Genomic DNA, 19,072 nt, shown 5'->3' with positions numbered 1-19,072 from the left:
AAATAGGTGCAACACATGCATCATTACAATATAAAAACTACAAAATTTTCTAATTTCATTTGCTTTTGGACCTTAGTCAAATATGAATACCTGAAGCTTTTAAAATATCACTACAAAATACAATATATTCTCCTACCTCTTCTTGATCACTATATGACCCCCAATCTCTGAAGGCTTTATCGGCTGCAACGGTATCTCCACGAGCCAACTGCACAAGCACCAAAGCTACTGTCAGTCGCCCAATTGCATCTGTAAAATTTGAACTTTCTAAGACATAGGTTATCATCCTTGCAAACTTTTTACTTTCAAAATCATCACAAGTTCTCCTGAGTTAGGATGTAAAGAATGAGGAGAGACTAGCAAAAAAAGAGTGTGGAAGGCAGAGGTGGAGGGAGTGAACTTGAGAGGAAGACCAAGAATGAGATGGATGGACGGGGTGAATGGAACTTTGAATTAAAAATGGAATGTCTATTGAGCACGGGAGGGAGAAAGCAAGAGATAAATGTGAGTGGAGAATGGTTGTAAATGGAATATAAACTGATGCAGCCTGAAGGGATTTCTCCTCATCTTTTCTATTTTTGCATGAAGGGATGAAGAGGGACAAATGCTGTATAAATGAACTGGTTGGCACTGCTGTACTTTACTGCACTGCTTCTGACCCCCCAGGCAGTGGCCAGGAGACAGGGATGACCCTTCTTCCACAACGAGGTAAAATACATACATACATACATATACCAAAGGGTTTTTCCCCCTACACAGGGGGTAGGCAAAAAGAAAAAGGCATAGAAACCACTCCCACCCATTCCATTTCCTATATATTCAACTCCCCTCCACCCTCTTATCTTGGCACCTCCTGGAGCTAAAATAAATGGAAAATAGTTGATAGATGGGAATGGGATGGGTGGGGGTAGATGGCTTGGTTGGCTATCTCCTTCGTAAAGAGGAAGAATCTATTGGTATATTGATAGAATAATGTACATTTTTATATTTTGAAAAAAAAAAAAGTCAAGCATAGCAAAATAATTCTATTAATCTATATATCATTATGTTTCCTTTTCAACTCAGATGTTTTGTTGCATGCTATAAAATAACTCGATCCTTAGCCTTTTCATTCCTTCCCTCTTTAGTCATAAGAGAGTTATATAACATAATTTCCCAGCAGTATTACCCAGGATGACGGGTCATCCCTGCAACTTGTCCACTACCCTCACCCAGGAGGTGCCGAGATAAGAGGGAGGGTAGAGGGTTGAGGGGAGTGGAGTGTATTAGGGATGGAATGGGTGGGAATGGTTTTTATGCCTTTTTCTTTTTGGCTACCTCCCTTGTGATGATATTGTTTTAACATCACAAACTCCCTCCATCGGAAGGCTAGGATGGTGCCCCTTACAGAGGACTTTGTAGTGCGGAATTTGATGAACCATGCCCTTGGTTCAACTTCGCCGGTGGCAGGATTCGAACTGCCATCCCCTCGACCTTCGGCGCAAGTAACAATACCCTAACCCGCTCAGCCAGCGAGCTTCCTAACCCTTATAAGGGGGAAAAGGCCAATGGTATATGTATGTATGTATTACCCAGGCAAGCGTAGCAGTGGCAAAGTAGCATACATATGAAGACTAGTTGTACAGATGGAATGAGGATGTGTATGGAAGGCACATACATATACAAAAAAGGTCCTTTCCTCCTTATAAGCCGGAGTGGCTAACCAAGGCAAGCACCCTCCCTCCTCTCATCCAACACTCATTTCTTGGCACTGCTGTACTGCATTGTGAACAGCTGCTCAGGATGTAACATTTCACCCCTTACCATACAACACATAATGGAAGACTGCATTATACACAATCATGCACGCAAACAACACAACATACACTCTATAAAGGATTTGTAGGTAAACCCAGTTTCGGCTGTGGCATTCCTTGGGGAGACGGGACTGCTCGGACAGACAGTCTAGGGAACGACAACAACAACAACAACACTCATTTGTTGTCCCTTTTATCTTACCTCTTTGTGGATAAAGGAGCCGAGATAAAATGGTATGGAAAGTGGTGAGTAATGAGGGTGGAGGCAAAACACACAATGAAGGAGGTGAGGACATTTGTATTTACCTGGTAGGGGAAGAGGGAGTAAATCAAATTTCAAAAACTCATGGGAAACACAAAAGTTATAATGAGCACAAAAATACAGCACACAGTAAACAAAATACAAGAAATTAATAAAACAAAATACAGCAAAAAACAAAATAGATGGATAGATGTTTGTCTTTGATATTTGAAATGGCAGACAGCAGACCACTGAAGAGATTTGAGCCTAAATAATAAATGGATGAGGAATGACTAAAGAAGTGAGTATGGAAAGCTGAATTATGTTGAACAGAAATGCGTGAAGGGAGATTTTGAATGGATGAATGAAAGACATGCCCCAAAAGGGGAGAGCAGACAAAAATAACATTCATTCTGTCTCTCTCCATCGCATACTCTTTTGTTCATCAGATACTCCTCATGCATTCAATGCCCTTTCACCCCGTCCATCCACCTCATTCTTGGTTTTCCTCTCAATATCATTCTGTCGACTTCTCCTTTTGAAACTCTTTGCTAGTCTTTCCTTAGTCATTCTTTCCATATGTCCAAATCACCTCGGTAATAACCAGTTTCCATCCTTGGGAACAATATTATGCTAAAGAGATGAAGTCATAGAAGTAGTAAAGGAGAGATTTATGGATGGCATTGGGAAGGAGCGGGTAGAAGTTAAAAGTGATCAACATTCTTTTTTGAGAGGAGATTAGTTCCCAATCATATGAATGTCACTCAAGGTTTTATGCTGCATTTACACCAAGCAAACTGAATCAATACAATTAATGAATTGTGTTGTTGATTCGCCACACTAGTTTCAATGTAACCTTTTACACCAGGTGAATCGGGTCAATTCCCATCATCATGCTGATTTGCCTGGTGTAAACAGTTGCATTAAAACTAATGAGGTGAATCAACATGATTCATGAATTGTGTTGATTCTTCATGAATTGAATCAATTCAATTCACTTGGTGTAAACACAGCCTTAGAATATTGATGGCATAATTCTTATTGCAGTCAATACCTCATACAGAATTCAAACAAGGTAGAGCACGTGTTGCTCATTAGATATATCTATAAATTCTTAGTGAAATTAAACAGTATGCCGTCAAACCACTCAATGTAAAATACATCTAAATTAGCTAAACAAACACTATGAAACAAGGAGACAATTATTAGTATTGACTATATAAATATTAGATACGAGAAAATTTTTGGGTACTTTACCGTTGTTTTCTGACTGTTGATGAAATCCTATTTCCCTTAAGATAGAATCAACAGCTCTATCCCATCTGCAGGTGAAAAAATATCAGTAAGTACTTCCTTTGCTGTTATAGTAATCCAATAAATGAGAGAGAAAAAAAAAGACAACATTCTACTCAAACATCTACAACATATCACTTACACCATACAATACATCCATAGGAATATAAGAACATACTTCAGCTCAAGATCCAATTGGACCATGCAAGTAATATGCCTGGTCTGAGCAATTTTGAGATGTCTAGCTAAAAATAAGAAGTTATATGTAAATATAAAAGAGCCAGGACATCATGGCTAGTTGTCAAAATAGTCAATAATTCTTTGCCACATTGTCCCAAGTCATAGAATGTAAAAATATAAATTAACATTATAAAAAGATGCCTATATCATTTGTTGTATGCTTGTCTAAATTATTTTTGAAACTAAGTGTGGTTAATGGGACCACATTATTAGGTAATTTATTCCACCAATTTACTACTGTTAGAAAAAAAAAAAAAAAAAAAAAAAAATCAAACTGTCATCAAGACTTCTTAATTTTGTAGTTTTAACTCCTTGTTGTTATTTTCTAATAAAAAAAAAAAAACTATTCTAATTTGAGATCATCTCCTATGAGTATTTAAAAAACCTGGATATGGTTGCCACACAATCTCCTATACTTTAAGGTACAGGAGTCCCTCAAATAACGCGGGAGTTAGGTTCCTGAAATTACTGTATATGACCAAATCCATGTATGCTGAATTTCCATATTAAATACAGAGAACCGTATGTATGTGTATGTGTACCTGTGTGTGTGTGCATGCGTACATGTGTGTGTGTGTGTGCGAGTGTATGTGGCGTATGTATGTGTTTGTGCGTATATACATGTGTGTGTATGTGGCGTATATGCATATGTGTATGTGGCGTATATACATATGTGTGTGTATGTGGCGTATACACATGTGTGTGTGTGTATGTGGCGTATGTATATGTGTGTGTATGTGGCGTATGTATGTGTGTGTGGCGTGTGTGTGTGTGTGTGTGCGTGCATGCATGTATGTGTCTGTGTTCACATGTACAAGTAAGCATGTACGTGCATGTGTCTGTGTTCGTATTTGTGTGTACACGCACGCGCATTCACAACATACACTGGTTGTCTAACACGTGTCTACGTGTGCGTGTCTACACATGTGTAAGCGTGTATATGTCTGTTTTTGATCTCCCAAACCACCACCACCAGTAACAACAAGAACCTCATAAGAGAAATTAAGACACAACAAGAGCAGTCATTATCAGACTTATTAGTTGTGTTCCAAATGAAAGAAACATTACACTTCAACAGGTTAGGGTGGTAAAATTTCATGATAGCACGGCACAGGTGGTGGAAGCGACAAGCTAAAGCTTGTTGGCTACCCCCCTACCACCCCCTACTCCCCTTCTCCTCCCCTCCCTCCCTCCTGTATCAGTACCCAGAGGTTGACACGTAACCGCAGGCAGCCACCCACGGCTATCCCCTCACCCCACACCCTTGTTTGAGTAGTTCCCAGTGTACATAATGACCGCGTTATATGAGGATCAACTGTATATGGTCAAATAGAAAGCAATCACCATAAATGTTTGCAATGTTGCCGCGTGTGTGCGTATACGTGCCCGACTCGGCACGAATTTTAAAACGGTTCTCTACATTTGAGATGGTTTTGAAATAAAATCCGCGTATGATTGAATCCGTGTTATTCGAATCCGCGTTATTTGAGGGACTCCTGTACATAGATTCATTTCTTTCAATCTCTCTTCATATGGTAAGAGAGTAATACTGGGAATTAGTTTAGTTGCTCTCCTTTGCACACATTCCAGTGAGTCTACATCTGCTTGTAAATGAGGAGGCCAAGCTTGGACACAGCATTCTAAAATAGGTCTTACCAATGCAGTATAACATTTTAACATTAAAACATTATTTTGTAATCAATACTATCAGATGTAAATCCTAATATCCTGTTTGCTTTCTTTACTGCATTATTGCATTATTTAGATGGTTATGAACTTTCATCAATTGTTACCCCTCTTTTTCATAGTCTGATTCTATTATCCAGTGATCTTTCACACTGTAATTGAAAAGTACATACATATACATACATACTGGATAATGAAATAGTAGGCACAAAAACCATTCATGAGTTTAAAAGCAAACTAGTCACTGCGAGATACAAAGGAGGGACACCACGAGCATAGCTCCCCTTCCCGCAAAATACAACTAGGTAATACACCAAAGGCTTTTTCCCCCTTCAAAGGGAAGTAGCCAAAAAAAACAAAGGCATAGAAACCACTCCCATTCATTCCATCCCTTACATATTCCACTCCCCTCTACCCTCCTCCCTCTTTCATATCTTGGCACCTCCTGGAAGACAGGTCATTCTTGCATCTTGTCCACTGCCCTGGGTCAGAAGCAGTGCTGCAAGACACAGCACATCCACAGCAAGGCCACTTCATTAAATCGGAAACCCCCCCTCTCCGTCCCCTCATGCAGAAAAAGAGAAGACGGGGGGGGGGGGTAGAAATCGCTTCGGGCTGCATCAATTTATTTCTCATACATACTTCCTCACCCATGTGTATTGTTGTGAATTTGTCATTATTGAACTTCATCTGCCACTTCTCACTCCAAGTACATAATCAGTCTACACCTTTCTGCATGAAAATTGCATCCTTGCAATTTGTTACTTTTCCATATATCTTTGTGTCATCAACAAATTTTGAAACATGAGTGGAACCCTATATCCAGTTCATCTATATAAATAAGGAACAATAATAATCCAAATACAGTCGAACCTCGAAAGCCCGGACCCCGAATGCCCGGACCCTCATATGACCGGTCGAAATGAACAAAGGGCGGACTTTTCAAGCAAAGTTCCCTATTTGTCCGGTAGGTGGCAGCGACGGCCATACACGTGTACTCAAACCCGGCCCAGTCAAGCCGCCACCAGGGCTGCCGTTTCGTAGAATTTTGTACCAAAACGTATTAAAATAGTGGCATGTGGCAACTGCACAAAGACATGAGGAATTTTTTTCTACATATCAGCGAGCTGTTAAAATTTTTCAAAAACTCAAACTTTTGTTTAAAAATCATAGAACTAGTTATCAAATAATAAATGGTACTTCAAAATATGACTTTTATTGGTAATTGTGTTACTTATAAAATATTACACCCCAAAAGATACGTTTTTACCATGTAGAAAAAAATTCTACGCTAAAGTTTCAGCTTTCTTTTAGCGATAATAATAAAGAAAAAAATAATTTTTATATCTTACTGAATATGTTAGGGCATGGGGGCCTTATTCACATTCAAGAATAAAAAACTAGAACCACCATTTTGTCAAAGTTTGACAAGTATATCTTTCTATGAAAGTCTGCACACGCCCGAGAAAAATGTATGCCCCGGCATGGCAACACTCACATTCTACACGGCAGTGTAGAAAACGCGGCAACCCTGGCCGCCATCACTGTCCCGCGTGCATACCTTCCGATATTTACAGTGTACGTAATAAAAAATACAGTACAGTACACTGTATATACCGTACATTTACATGCCTGTATTACAGTTATTATTACAGAATTATTAGTATCATAGCATTATTATTACAGTATTGTTATTATTACAGTGTTAGAGTATTATTCTTATGTGTTTCTATGCCATATCATACATTACCTATACGTATACCGCTATGAAAATCTACGGATGTTAGGGCGATATTTTCGATGACCGGACGTTTGGCATGACCGGACCACCCTTCCCCCCAATTAGTCCGGGCTTTCGAGGTTCGACTGTACTGACCCCTGTGGAACACTGCTTCCAATTTCTATCCAGTGAGAGGGGTAACCATTTAAGATACACTGTTGAACTCTATTTGTTAGCCATTCTTTAATCTAGTTGTCTAAGTTTAAAGTTTGTCTGAGTCCAGTGGGCAAAATGTGTCTATCAGTCTAAGTTAAGATCGCATCCTGGGAATAACCTTATGTAAGGTCTGTATCTGAAAATCCAAGTTCAGCCTCCCACACTCATTACACTAATACTATTCAAATTCATAAATTTTATACATACATATACATACATATACCAAGGCTTTTTCCCCCTTACCAGGGAGGTAGCCAAAAAAGGACAAGGCATAAAATCATTCCCACCCAATTCCATCCCCGAAAACACTCCACACCCCTCCACCCTCCCTCCCATCTTAGCACCTTATATTAAAGCAAAAACATAATTAAAAATTATATAAAATGAGATATAGTCTCATTCAACACCACCATTCTTGATATCAACTAAAAAGACTTTCATACACACTAAATGTTCGTGAATCCTCTCTGGCCAGCTACATTCTGTAAAGTTTGTAAGTTGTTTGTGTTCATCTTCCACATTGTTAGGAATTATGCGGTGTAGTCAAGGTTGGTTCTTATGAATTGATTGTTGATGGTTATTAGTTTCTTTCTGTTTTCCAAAGTTAGTGCTAGTAAAGGATTTTAATAGGTTTCTTTTCTTCCTGATTTTTGCTATTAGGTCTTAGATATGTAGACTGAAAAATATATAAGTATCAAATGTGAAGCCTAGAATTTTAGGGTTCTTTTCTGATGCAAGGATATGTCCATTCAATTTTACTATAGGGTGGTTTTTTGATTCATGGCTGTCTGGTGTCAGCAATGTTATTATTGATTTCTGGTATGAGACTTCCATTCTGATATTTTTGAGCCATTATTCAAATTTGTTATTTACCTAGTTTACGTAGTTGTATTATACGGGAATGGAGCTATCCTTGTTGTGACCCATCTTTGTATCTTTCAGCATCAAGTTTGTTCTTAAAGTAGGGTTGGGTGTTCTTTGCTGCTATTTTATATTTACTATGCTAGATTATTATTGTCAGGTCATCTGCTGTGCTGCAGTGTCCAACTTTCAAGTAGTTGCACTGAGTGTCATGATCAAGAAAACAGGATGGCACCACCTTAAGACGATGGAAGGCAGTTATCCATGCTCTGCCACCAACACATGAAAGTCCTTGACAGAGAAGACTTATCAAAGTGGGATAAAAGAAAAACAGGGGGACATGAAAAGAAACTCAAAAAGGATAGTTATAGAAGAGACCTGAAAAAATAAATAAATAAATAAATAGTTTTCACACTCAGAGTGGTGGATGTCTGGAACAAATTGGACAAAACAATAGTGTGTGCAAACACCATACAAGAATTAAAGAACAAACAAGATGCTGCGAGATACAAAGATGGGTCACTACAAGCATAGCTCCCCTTCCCGTATAATGCAACTAAGTGGGTAAATAACAAATGGATACAACCAACCCTACCTCCTTAAGTAGATGTAGCCCTGAGGGGCCAGCACCTGGTCTCTGGACTGGACCAATGAGTATTGTGTGATAGGCCTGGCCACTGACCTTGAATGATTGATTGTATATCCTAAAATGCAACCCAATCATATGACAAGAACTAACTGTACTCATAAAGGGCTTACATGTCTTGATAAGAATGACTTGAATACCTGATGTAACGACAGACAAAACACATGAAAAAGAAATTCTTCCAATTCACAATAGGATTCCATTCTACTTACGTTTGCATTTTGACGGAAAGTCGGCACACTTTACTCTGGAACTCAGCTGCTTGCCGTGGTCTATCCTCTGCCTGTGAACAAATGCAAAATTACTTCATCAATCTTGAGTAGAAGGAAAATTAATATAAAATGAAGGACAATTAACTGACTGATAGGCCAAACAATATTGATACTCCAACTGTGAGGTTGTATGGTGTCATACTGTACTATCAGTCAACTAAAACAAAAATTCTTAGAATATATTGGGGCAATACAAATAAAAATACAGAATACAAACAAAGATGATAAATTCTTTGATAGAAAATCTAAGCTACAGACTTAAAAAGCACAGTTGATATAAATACTTCATTTTTCATCTCAGTTTCAGGTAATTTTGAAGTATTACAAACTTCACCCTCTGTACTCCAAGAAAAACAAGATAAAAGAGAAACAATTGGATGTGGAATGGGTTGGCACCTTGGCTGGCTAATTCCCATATAAGGGAAAGAGACCTTTTGGTAGGTGAATTTGCAAAAGACTACTCCAAACGAAGTGCTTAAATCACAACTTGGAGATGTATGTAAACACTAAGGCAGTAATATTGTGTGTATGTGTGGGGGGGAAATCCATACCCTTGTCATTAATGTTTGAGTCATAATAATAGTTGATGCCTTGAGTTCCAACAGCAGGAAGCTTGTAACCCCATAGTAGATAGCAGCTCTTCTTGGGCCTTCTTTTATATCTGGCACTGAAGTTCAATATCCACACTGCCCCTGCTGTATATTTTGTCTAGATCTTTTTGTAACAAGATGCAGTTTTTAATCTTCAATTCTCCTCATTATCTTTACATTGTGTGTAAATATGATATTGTCACTTATTCCTTCCATCATTTACATAAATAGAGGACAATATGGGTGCCAACACTGACCCTTGTGGGGAGAAAGACCTGGGGGTTTTGATAAAAGACAACCTGTTACCTGACAGACACATCAGCAGAATTGTGGGAAAGACGCATGGACTACTGCAGAAGATTTAAGTGGCGTTCTATTATATGGATAATGAGATGATGGAAAAACTCATTGAAACCCTGATATGTCCAAGATTGGAATATGCGTCAGTAGTATGGTCCCCATGCAGAGTGTAGGATATAAGTAAGATTGAGAGAATACAAAGCACAGGAACCAAACTGGTCCCCAGTCTTGGAGATAAACCATAAGGGGGAAGACTAAAGGTACTGGGTCTGCCAACTTTAAAAGATTGACATGATTACAATGTTCAGGTCATTAAAGGAGATAGATTGCATTAATAGAAGAGATCTGATCAAAGATGAGAGGGCTTTAAGAGGTCATGGAAGTAAATTAAGAAAGCCCACATGCTGAAAGGATGTGAAGAAATACATTTTTCTATATAGATGTATAAATATGTGGAATAGCTTAGAAGGAGGGAGGGAGGAGGGTGGAGGGGAGTGGAATATATGGGAAATGAAATGGGTGGGAGTGATTTCTATGCCTTTTTCTTTTAGGCTTCCCCCCGTGTAAGGGGGAAAAAGCCTTTGGTATATGTATGTATGTATGTATGTATGTAGCTTAGAAGGTGATATAGCTCAAGCTTAATACAAGGGTTCAAATCTAAATATACATACATACATATACCAAAGGCTTTTTTCCCCCCTTACACAGGAAGTAGCCAAAAAGAAAAAGGCATAGAAACTTCTCCCACCCATTCCATCCCCTACATACTCTACTACATTCCACCCTCTTCCCTCCCTCACATCTTGGCACCTCCTGGATGATGGGTCAGTTGAAACCGTACATGAATTTGAGTCTAGGTTTGTTTGAAAACTAGAGAACCGGAGACAGGACCCAACAATTATTGCTCTTTTCCTGTATACTACAATTATATTGTTATAAAAAGGCTGAATGCACTAAGTCCAAAAATGTAATTTTTTGCCATTTTGATATCTATGGAATTAGCAGAAAGAGATTAACCTTATTTTTAAGGTGGGTTAATCCTGTCTTACCATCATAATAGGGTCTCAACAGGCAGACTGCATTAACTCCACATATTTTCTACATTATTAGAAGGCATAAGGCATTTACTATTTGCTTAACATTTTGTGGGAATCTAACACCATAAAGCAACAGTTCTAATGTCAATCCCCAGGTTTGCAAAACTACAAGATGCAGAAATAAGTATCAAAAAAGCAATGAGCATTCAAACCTTTACCATCAATTTACTCAAAACAAGGATTTTGGATTTAACATGTTTTGACTTTTTATGGCAGAACAGTCCTCGTGTCCTAGAAATGATCTCTCTGGGAAGAAACTCTGGACTGTTGTCAGTGTTGTATTGCTGTATTTACCTAATTGTTGGGTCCTGTTTCCCATTCTCCATTTTTCTAACATACCCAGACTCAAATTCATGTATGGTTCCAACCCAATTTATATCTTTGATTCCCAATCATCATACTTAGCTTTGAAATCATGTATTGTTTGAGCTTGGGCTATATCACCTTCTAAGCTATTCCACATATTTATACATCTATATGGAAAAATGCATTTCTTCACATCCTTTCGACATGTGGCCTTTCTTAATTTAATCCCATGATCTCTTAAAGGCCTTCCATCTTTAATCAGGAGAGCTCTTCTATCAATGGAATCTATCCCCTTTATTGACCTGAACACTATACTCACATCACCTCTTTCTCTTCCATCTTTCAAAGTTGGCAGACCCAGTACCTTTAGTATTTCCTCATATAGTTTATCTGCCAAACTGGGGACCAGTTTGGTTGCTGTCTTTTGTATTTACCTAGTTGTATTTTACGGGCCTGGAGCTATACTCATTATGACCCGTTTATGTATCTCTCTACATCTAGTTTGCTTTTGAATTCGTATATATTTCTGGCATTAACTATTCCGCTGTTCAATTTGTATTCTCTCAATCTTGCTTATATCCTTTGTCACTAGGACTGTTGTTATGTCACTTGCTGAAAGTGGTAGGGGAGAAAACCAGTCACCAGTTGTCAGGTTCCTATGTGTAAAATGTAAGAAATACAGCGAACATTTATAGAAAGAGATTCTGGCCTTGGTCCAAAGACCTCTTTGGGCTGTATCTCCTGATGGAGAAGAAGAGGTTGACAGGTTTTGAAAACAGGAGGTTTTGCTTTCCATCTTACAGGACCACCACTTAATGGTACCTGTCATCAATCCAACCTCCTCGACTTTTGAGATTGAAAGAATCCCTGTCTGCCTTTAACTGGCAGGCACTACACTTTTCTCTCATACTTTCCTGCATTAACACTAAGCATTCCTCACCAAAATGATGTAAGATAGCATATACCACACCATCATATCCCAATGCTAAGTCTTTGTAACCTGAGGGCTACTTGGGGACATGAAATATTATACATTTAATTTTCTTGAGGATGAATATCCTGTCTTAATCTCAAGTTACCATTCACCATGGCTTCCTCCCCAGTACATTATAAAAATGGTCAAATGTAGCAGCAACTTCCTGTTCTGATACTGAATCCTTGCTGGCTTTCAGCACTGGTGAAATGGATGCCGAGTACTAACCCTGTATCTTCACTCATTTCCACACTTGATAACTGGTTTACTATAGCCTGCAATGGAAAAGTATGCTGACAGGAAACCTTTTAGGCCAAAACAAAACTGGATTCACAACAGAAAATAAGGATGAATAAATAAATTAATAAACAATTGACCATACACTCTTGATGTTGCATCTGTTAGGACATAGGGCACTTGATACCAAGGAAAGCTAAAAACTATAAATAAAAATAAAATAATTTTATGATAAAATTATGAAGAAATCCAAAATTTAATCTAAAAATGGAAGTCCTTTAATGAAATATGAAAACATATTTTACAGAATGGAAATGAACAAACATTACTCCCAGACTCAAACTGGGAGGAAACAAAAACCATATATGTTTAACTTCAATATTAAAAAAATATATATATTACAAGAAGTGCCATTCATTACCACTGAAATGCAGCTTTCATCAACCCATACATCAGACCAATGCAGAGCTCATTTATATGCTGGCATCGGCGGATTTTTAATTCTACGTTATTTTTTTTGCATAATGATGGCAAAGCATGAAAAAAGTACTCTCAGTTGAATACATCTGCATCTGTGACCACTCATCTGTCTGGTAGGATGGGTCAATAATCTCTCACATGAAGACATTCAAGAAGGGACATGTTTTAGTGCAGTGTATCCGTCTGAAGTTAATTTCTACGGTGTACTGTATTCCATAATTTTCAAGTGCAATACACTTTAGTGCAAAATATGTTGATCTTGTGCCACTTTTTTCATGGAAATACTGGTTAGTTAAGTAATACATTATTTTCAATGATTCACATTATTCTCTATTTAGTACTTATATACAGTATATATAAAAACAATGTGGTGAATGATCAGTACATTTATATCAGTAATATATTTATATACTTTGGATGATTTTGTTCACAGTTAGGAAGCAGCTCCTATGGCAACTATCATTGCATTAAATTAATGCTACTGATGCCCAAGTTAGTCAAATGTTATGGCATTAAATTAACTCTGTTGACTCTGTATGGGTTAATCAATGTCTGCATGCTTTCAGATACAAATGCTCTTGTACACCCTACAAAAATTTTATAATACAGCTATTTCAAAATATGACAAAAGAAAGTCTTGATTTGATATGCCTGGACTTGTTTTTCTTAAAAAGTACTTTAATCCATTCTAACAATTTGCCTCCAGTCCTCCAACATGCTCCAATTTCCACATAAGTCAACTGTGAGATACTTTATCAAATGCCATCTCTAGGTCCAGGTACATGCAGTCCACCCATTCCTCTCTTGCAGCACATCAATCTCTCCTGAGTAAAAGCTTAAAAGGTTTGACACACACGACCTTCCAGGTCTGAAGCTAAACTGACTGTCTATCAGAATGTTCATCTTTTCAAGATATTTGGTCCATCAATCTTTCACAATCCTTTCACTATTGTGCTAGTTAGTGGTATTGGCCTATAATCTAGTGGTGTCTCTTTGTCTCCACCTCTGTTAATTAGCCCCACATTTGCCCTTTTCCAATCAAGTGGTACAATGCCTTCTTTCAAAGAACATGTAATAAGAATGTGGATCTTGTCCGCTAGTTGTTCCAGGTTGAGATCCTGTCAGGTCCTGAGGCTTTTGTCACATCCAATGATCCCAGGAGAATGAGCATTTCCCTCACTTCTACATTTATATCTGCTAAACCTGTTTTTTTTGCTCCCCTCACTTTTCTCCAAAAAAGTTGCACTCCTTTGTCAAGACTGATTGGAAACCTTCATTCATTATTTCTGCCTGAGCTGAGACCTCTTCAAAGACCTCACTATGTACTATTACCTTGGTGATTTTCTTCCCTGTATCTCAATTTACCATTGATGAACCTGTGATACAACTTTGGTTCATCTTCGCATTTTTCTACTATACCTTTTTCAAAATTATTTTCTTTCTCCCTGCGAATTCTGGTATAGTCACTCCTAGCTTGTTTGTAAGCTTCATTTGCCTTATTACTTCTTTTCTTTCTCCATTTTCCCCAAGTCACGTCCCTGGTCTTTTTCGCAATTTCACACTTTTTCTTAAACCAATCTTGTTTTTCTTTCTTCCCTTCTCTAGTCTTTGGCACATGTTTGTTCACTCCTAGGTTGATTTGTTTTGCGTTGTCACTGTTTTGTTGCTTTAGTTCTTTCTGTAGCCTCTAGGGATTTTTTTTTCTTTCTTTCTTTTTTTTTGCTTTCTGGATAGTTGTTACTATTTTGTTAACAACTTTATCCAAGGATGAGAATTGGTCTAATTAAAAAATTTCTAGTTCTTTCTCAATGTCTTCTGAGTACTTTTGTCAGCTTCCTTTTTGGTAATTTATGAAAGTCTTCTCTGAATTGGGATATAACTTTTCTTCCAATTCTATGGTGACCTTAAATGGTGAATGATCAGATGATAAGTCTTGTATTGTTTCCTATGTGTTTGGGTTTCTATGGAAGGTAGTATTGTTATGCCTGATGATGTTGGTTGCTGATTGTGTAGTTGAGATTGTCTGGTGGGGTTGATGTAGGACTTGATTATGTTTAAGTTGGGGAGGTGTTTAAGAATACTGTGTCTTCTCTGATCATCTATTTGTATGGCAAGCCAGTCTGGGTGGTGTGCATTTAGATCACCTGTGGGATGTATCCTCTTGGGGTGGATGTGTTTGAGGAATGTATTTTTGTGATAGTGTAGATTGTTTTCTTTATTTGTGTTTGGATTGTGATCATTTAAGTGATGGTCTCTGTAACTAATTGTCTGGTATCTTGGAGAAGGGTATGCTGTTGTGTTATAGTTTCATGAGTCCACTTTTGTATCCTGAGTTGCCCTCTTTTATTGTAGTGTAGTCTGTGAATGTAAGAATAGTTATTTGAGGTGTCAGTTTTGTTTCTTGTATGAGTGCAATGTGTATGCTGTGTTCATGTAGAAAGAGCAGCATTTCTAAGTGTTTGTTGGCAAGTCCATATATGTTTATCTGTAGTACATTTAATGGAGAAGGGGGGGTCACCGAATTAATGAAGCGGCCTTACTGTGGATGTGCTGTGTCTTGTGACACTGCTTCTGACCCAGGGCAGTGGACAAGATGTAGGGATCACCCGTCATCCAGGAGGTGCCAAGACAAGAGAGAGGGAAGAGGGTGGAGGGGAGTGGAGTGTGATAGGGATGGAATGGGTGGGAGTGGTTTTTATGCCTTTGTTTTTTGGCTACCTCCCTTGTAAGGGGGAAAAGAGCCTTTGGTATATGTATGTACATTTAATGTTTGTGCTGTGATATGTTTCTGGGTACGAGGGTGGTCTTGCGTTGATTACAGATCCGTTGTTTTGTGCACTGGGGTGAACCCCCAGCTATAGAACCATAGCTTAGCACCAATCATCTCTCATCTGAAGATGACCAGACAATAACAACATAGCACAGTAAATACAAAATAGCAGCAAAGAATACCCAAGCCTACTCGGCTAAACAATAACTGAATCCTCACCCAGAAATCAATAATGACATTACTCAAAAAATAAATAAATAAATAAAATAAAATAAATACATCCTACAGTAAAATTAAATGTCCTAATCCTTCCATCAGAAAACAACCCTAAAATTCTAGGCCTCACATTCGATACTCATATGACTTTCAGCCTACATATGTTGGACCTAACAGCAAAAATTGACTAGAAAACAAACTGGCTGAAATCCATTGCTAGCACTGACTCTGAACAACAGAAACTCCATTAATCATCCTCAAGCAATTCATAAGAACCACCCTCAACTATGCCCCCACAGCATGGTTCTCAGCAATCAACAAAATGAACACAAACAACTAACAAACTTTACAGAATGGAGCACTGATAGTAATACACCCAATCTGTGGGGAAAATGAATGCTAGAACTACTGTTAAATTTATTTATAGAATAATACATACACTGGTAAATGTCGTCATCAAACTGTGGGCAATTTTCTGATGCTGGGCCAAGAAACATCATTCTCAAGAGATAGTGCTAATAAAGCATTATTAGAGAAAGCATTTTTAAAGACTTTTTCAAGTGTCATCCGTCTCATTAACATAGGTGTTTGTCTAAGCAATATCTCTTTAACTGAATAAACTCCCATAATCTGTTGCTCACTGATAGGTGCATTTTGTTCACGGCCATCTTTTGAACAATCACATATTCTCACCATTTCGCCTGTAGGATTTTTTGCCTGTGTTTACTATGTCATCAATCACTACTTTCTTCATACAACAATTTCCCCATGCTTTGTGTCCTCTGTGAGGTGGATGCATTTTGTGCAGTTTCAATCTCGGGCCAGGCCTATTCTGTGTTGGTACAGTTTCAATGTTAGATGGTGTCAGGTGTGCCAGCATGGTTCTCATCCGTTGTGAGACGGTTTCTCCTGTGGGTCTTATTTCTGGGGGTTGTTGCTGGAATACCGAGTTTGGTGGTCTGTCCTGAAGGGCCTCCTCAGCAATCTGGGCATGTATGTGCCTTTGTGTTGATGTTTTGTGTGGTATAGGTGGTAGGTTGTTATAGATATTTGAGTAGTATGCTGCTGGTGTAGTCCTTCTGTTGTGCTCCACTGGCATACATACATACATATACAAAGGCTTTTTCCCCCTTACAAGGGAGGTAGCCAAAAGGAAAAAGGCATAAAATCATTCCCACCTATTCCATCCCTGAATACACTCCACTCCCCTCTACCCTCCCTCCCATCTTAGCACCTCCTGGATGACGGGTCATCCCTGCACCCTGTCCACTGCCCTGGATCAGAGGCAGTGTCACAAGACACAGCACATCCACAGCAAGGCCGCTTCATTAAATCGGCGACCCTCCCCTCTCCGTTCCCCCTTGCATAAAAGGAGAAGACGGGGAGAAATCCCCTCGGACTGCGTCAAATTTTGATCACACATACTACCTCACCCCCCATCCCCCCAACCATTCCACCTCATGCAATCACAACATCATCCATATACAACCGTTCTCCATTCACCCGTCTTCTGTCCTCTCCCGTCCTTCCTCAACAGATATTCCCCTCTTCCCCAAAGACCCCTTCACCCTATCCATCCACCTCATCCTAGGACGTCCCCTCATGTTCACTCCCTCCACATCTGCCTTCCATACCTCTTTTACTATTCTTTCTTCACTCATTCTTTCCATGTGTCCAAACCATCCTAATACTCTTTCATCAACCCTATCTCCCAACTCCCTTTCCACCCCTGTTCTCCTCCTCACCTCCTCATTTCTCACTCTATCCAGCCTAGTAACCCCCATCATACTTCTCAGACACCTCATCTCAAACACATTCAAACTCCTTCTCTCTTCCTCTCTTATGTTCCATGTTTCTGCTCCATACAGTGCTGTTGGCACAATCACTCCTTCATACAGTCTCCTCTTAGCATCCATTCCCAAATGTCTATTTCTCATTACACTTTTTAATCCACCAAGGCATTTACTCGCTTCTCTCAATCTACATTCTACCTCCACCTTCACTCCACCTTTTCCTGCTACATTTACACCCAAGTATCTAAAACTATCTACTTCCTCCAGTCGCTCTCCCTTAATGCTCACTTCCAGTCTGCCGTCACTTTCACCCCTAGTACATCTCATCACCTTACTTTTACCCACATTTATCTTCAGCTTTCTTCTTTAACACACTCTCCCAAACTCTGTCACCAACTTCCTCAATCCCTCCTCCGATCCTGCCACAAGTGCAGTGTTGTCCGCAAACAACAGCTGGCTCACCTCCCACTTTTCTCCATTTTCTTTAACCATCTCCAATCCCTGACCCACCACCCTTGCATTTACCTCTCGCACTACCCCATCCATGTACAAGTTGAACAGCCAGGGCGACATAACACATCCTTGACGAAGTCCCACCTTTACCTCGAACCACTCACTCTCTCCATTTCTAATCCTGACACACGTTCTACTACTCTTGTAAGAACTCTTGACAGCTCCTAGAAGCTTTCCTCCTATCCCGTATATCCACAAAACCTCCCACAGGTGCTCGACTGGCAGCACCTGCAAAATGCAGTATGAAAAGTGTGGTGTTTAGAAATCTAGCATAAAATCATGTTCCTGTCACTCCCATGCAGTGCTCTATGGGGAGGATTTTGGTTTCTGTATGCAGGTGTCTAGCTGGGGTGGTTTTTCTGCATCTTGTCATTACACTCAGTGATGCATTCTGTAAAGTTTTACATTGCCTGAGTTCATCCTGCTGATTGTTGGGAACCATGCTGTGGAAGTGTAGTCATCAAAGATGGTTCTTATGGACTGCTTGTAGATACTAGAGTAGTTCCAAAAGTAATGCCTATTTCTTTATTCTGCACCAAGGGATCCAAGAAGATTGTTTATGACATTATGATGACTGAACCTTCGCGCTCATAACCTGAAATTTTCATCTTTCTGTTGCAGATATTGATAGTATGACAGTCTTATAAAGGAACCCGTTATAGATGTGCGTCAAAAGCAGAGACGTGTTACTGAATTCCTCCATGCAGAAGTGGAACCAATCAACATTCACTGGCACTTGGTGAACATTTATGGAGCTAAAGCAGCTAATGTCACCACAGTTAGGAGATGGGCTCATAGATTCTAGAGTGACAACAGAGATGTGAGT

General features: G+C 39.0%; 1 protein-coding gene across 1 annotated transcript in view; it reads right to left on the bottom strand.

Annotated features, from left to right (window-relative positions):
* Positions 1-19,072, bottom strand: part of gammaSnap1 (gamma Soluble NSF attachment protein 1) — a 43,283-nt gene that overhangs the window by 6,348 nt on the left and 17,863 nt on the right. The window contains exons 6-8 of the mRNA XM_076200895.1: positions 8,912-8,982; positions 3,295-3,359; positions 137-249 (exon numbers count right to left, since the gene is read on the bottom strand). Of these exons, the coding sequence (XP_076057010.1) occupies positions 137-249; positions 3,295-3,359; positions 8,912-8,982 (249 nt within the window). The remainder of the gene's footprint in view (positions 1-136; positions 250-3,294; positions 3,360-8,911; positions 8,983-19,072) is intronic.

This window comes from Oratosquilla oratoria, chromosome 17 (genome assembly GCF_046742065.1).
Source record: "Oratosquilla oratoria isolate Oo_2021 chromosome 17, ASM4674206v1, whole genome shotgun sequence".
NCBI lineage: Eukaryota > Metazoa > Arthropoda > Malacostraca > Stomatopoda > Squillidae > Oratosquilla > Oratosquilla oratoria.
Note: the sequence above shows the minus strand (reverse complement) of the source record. Positions and strands in the feature narration are given on the sequence as shown.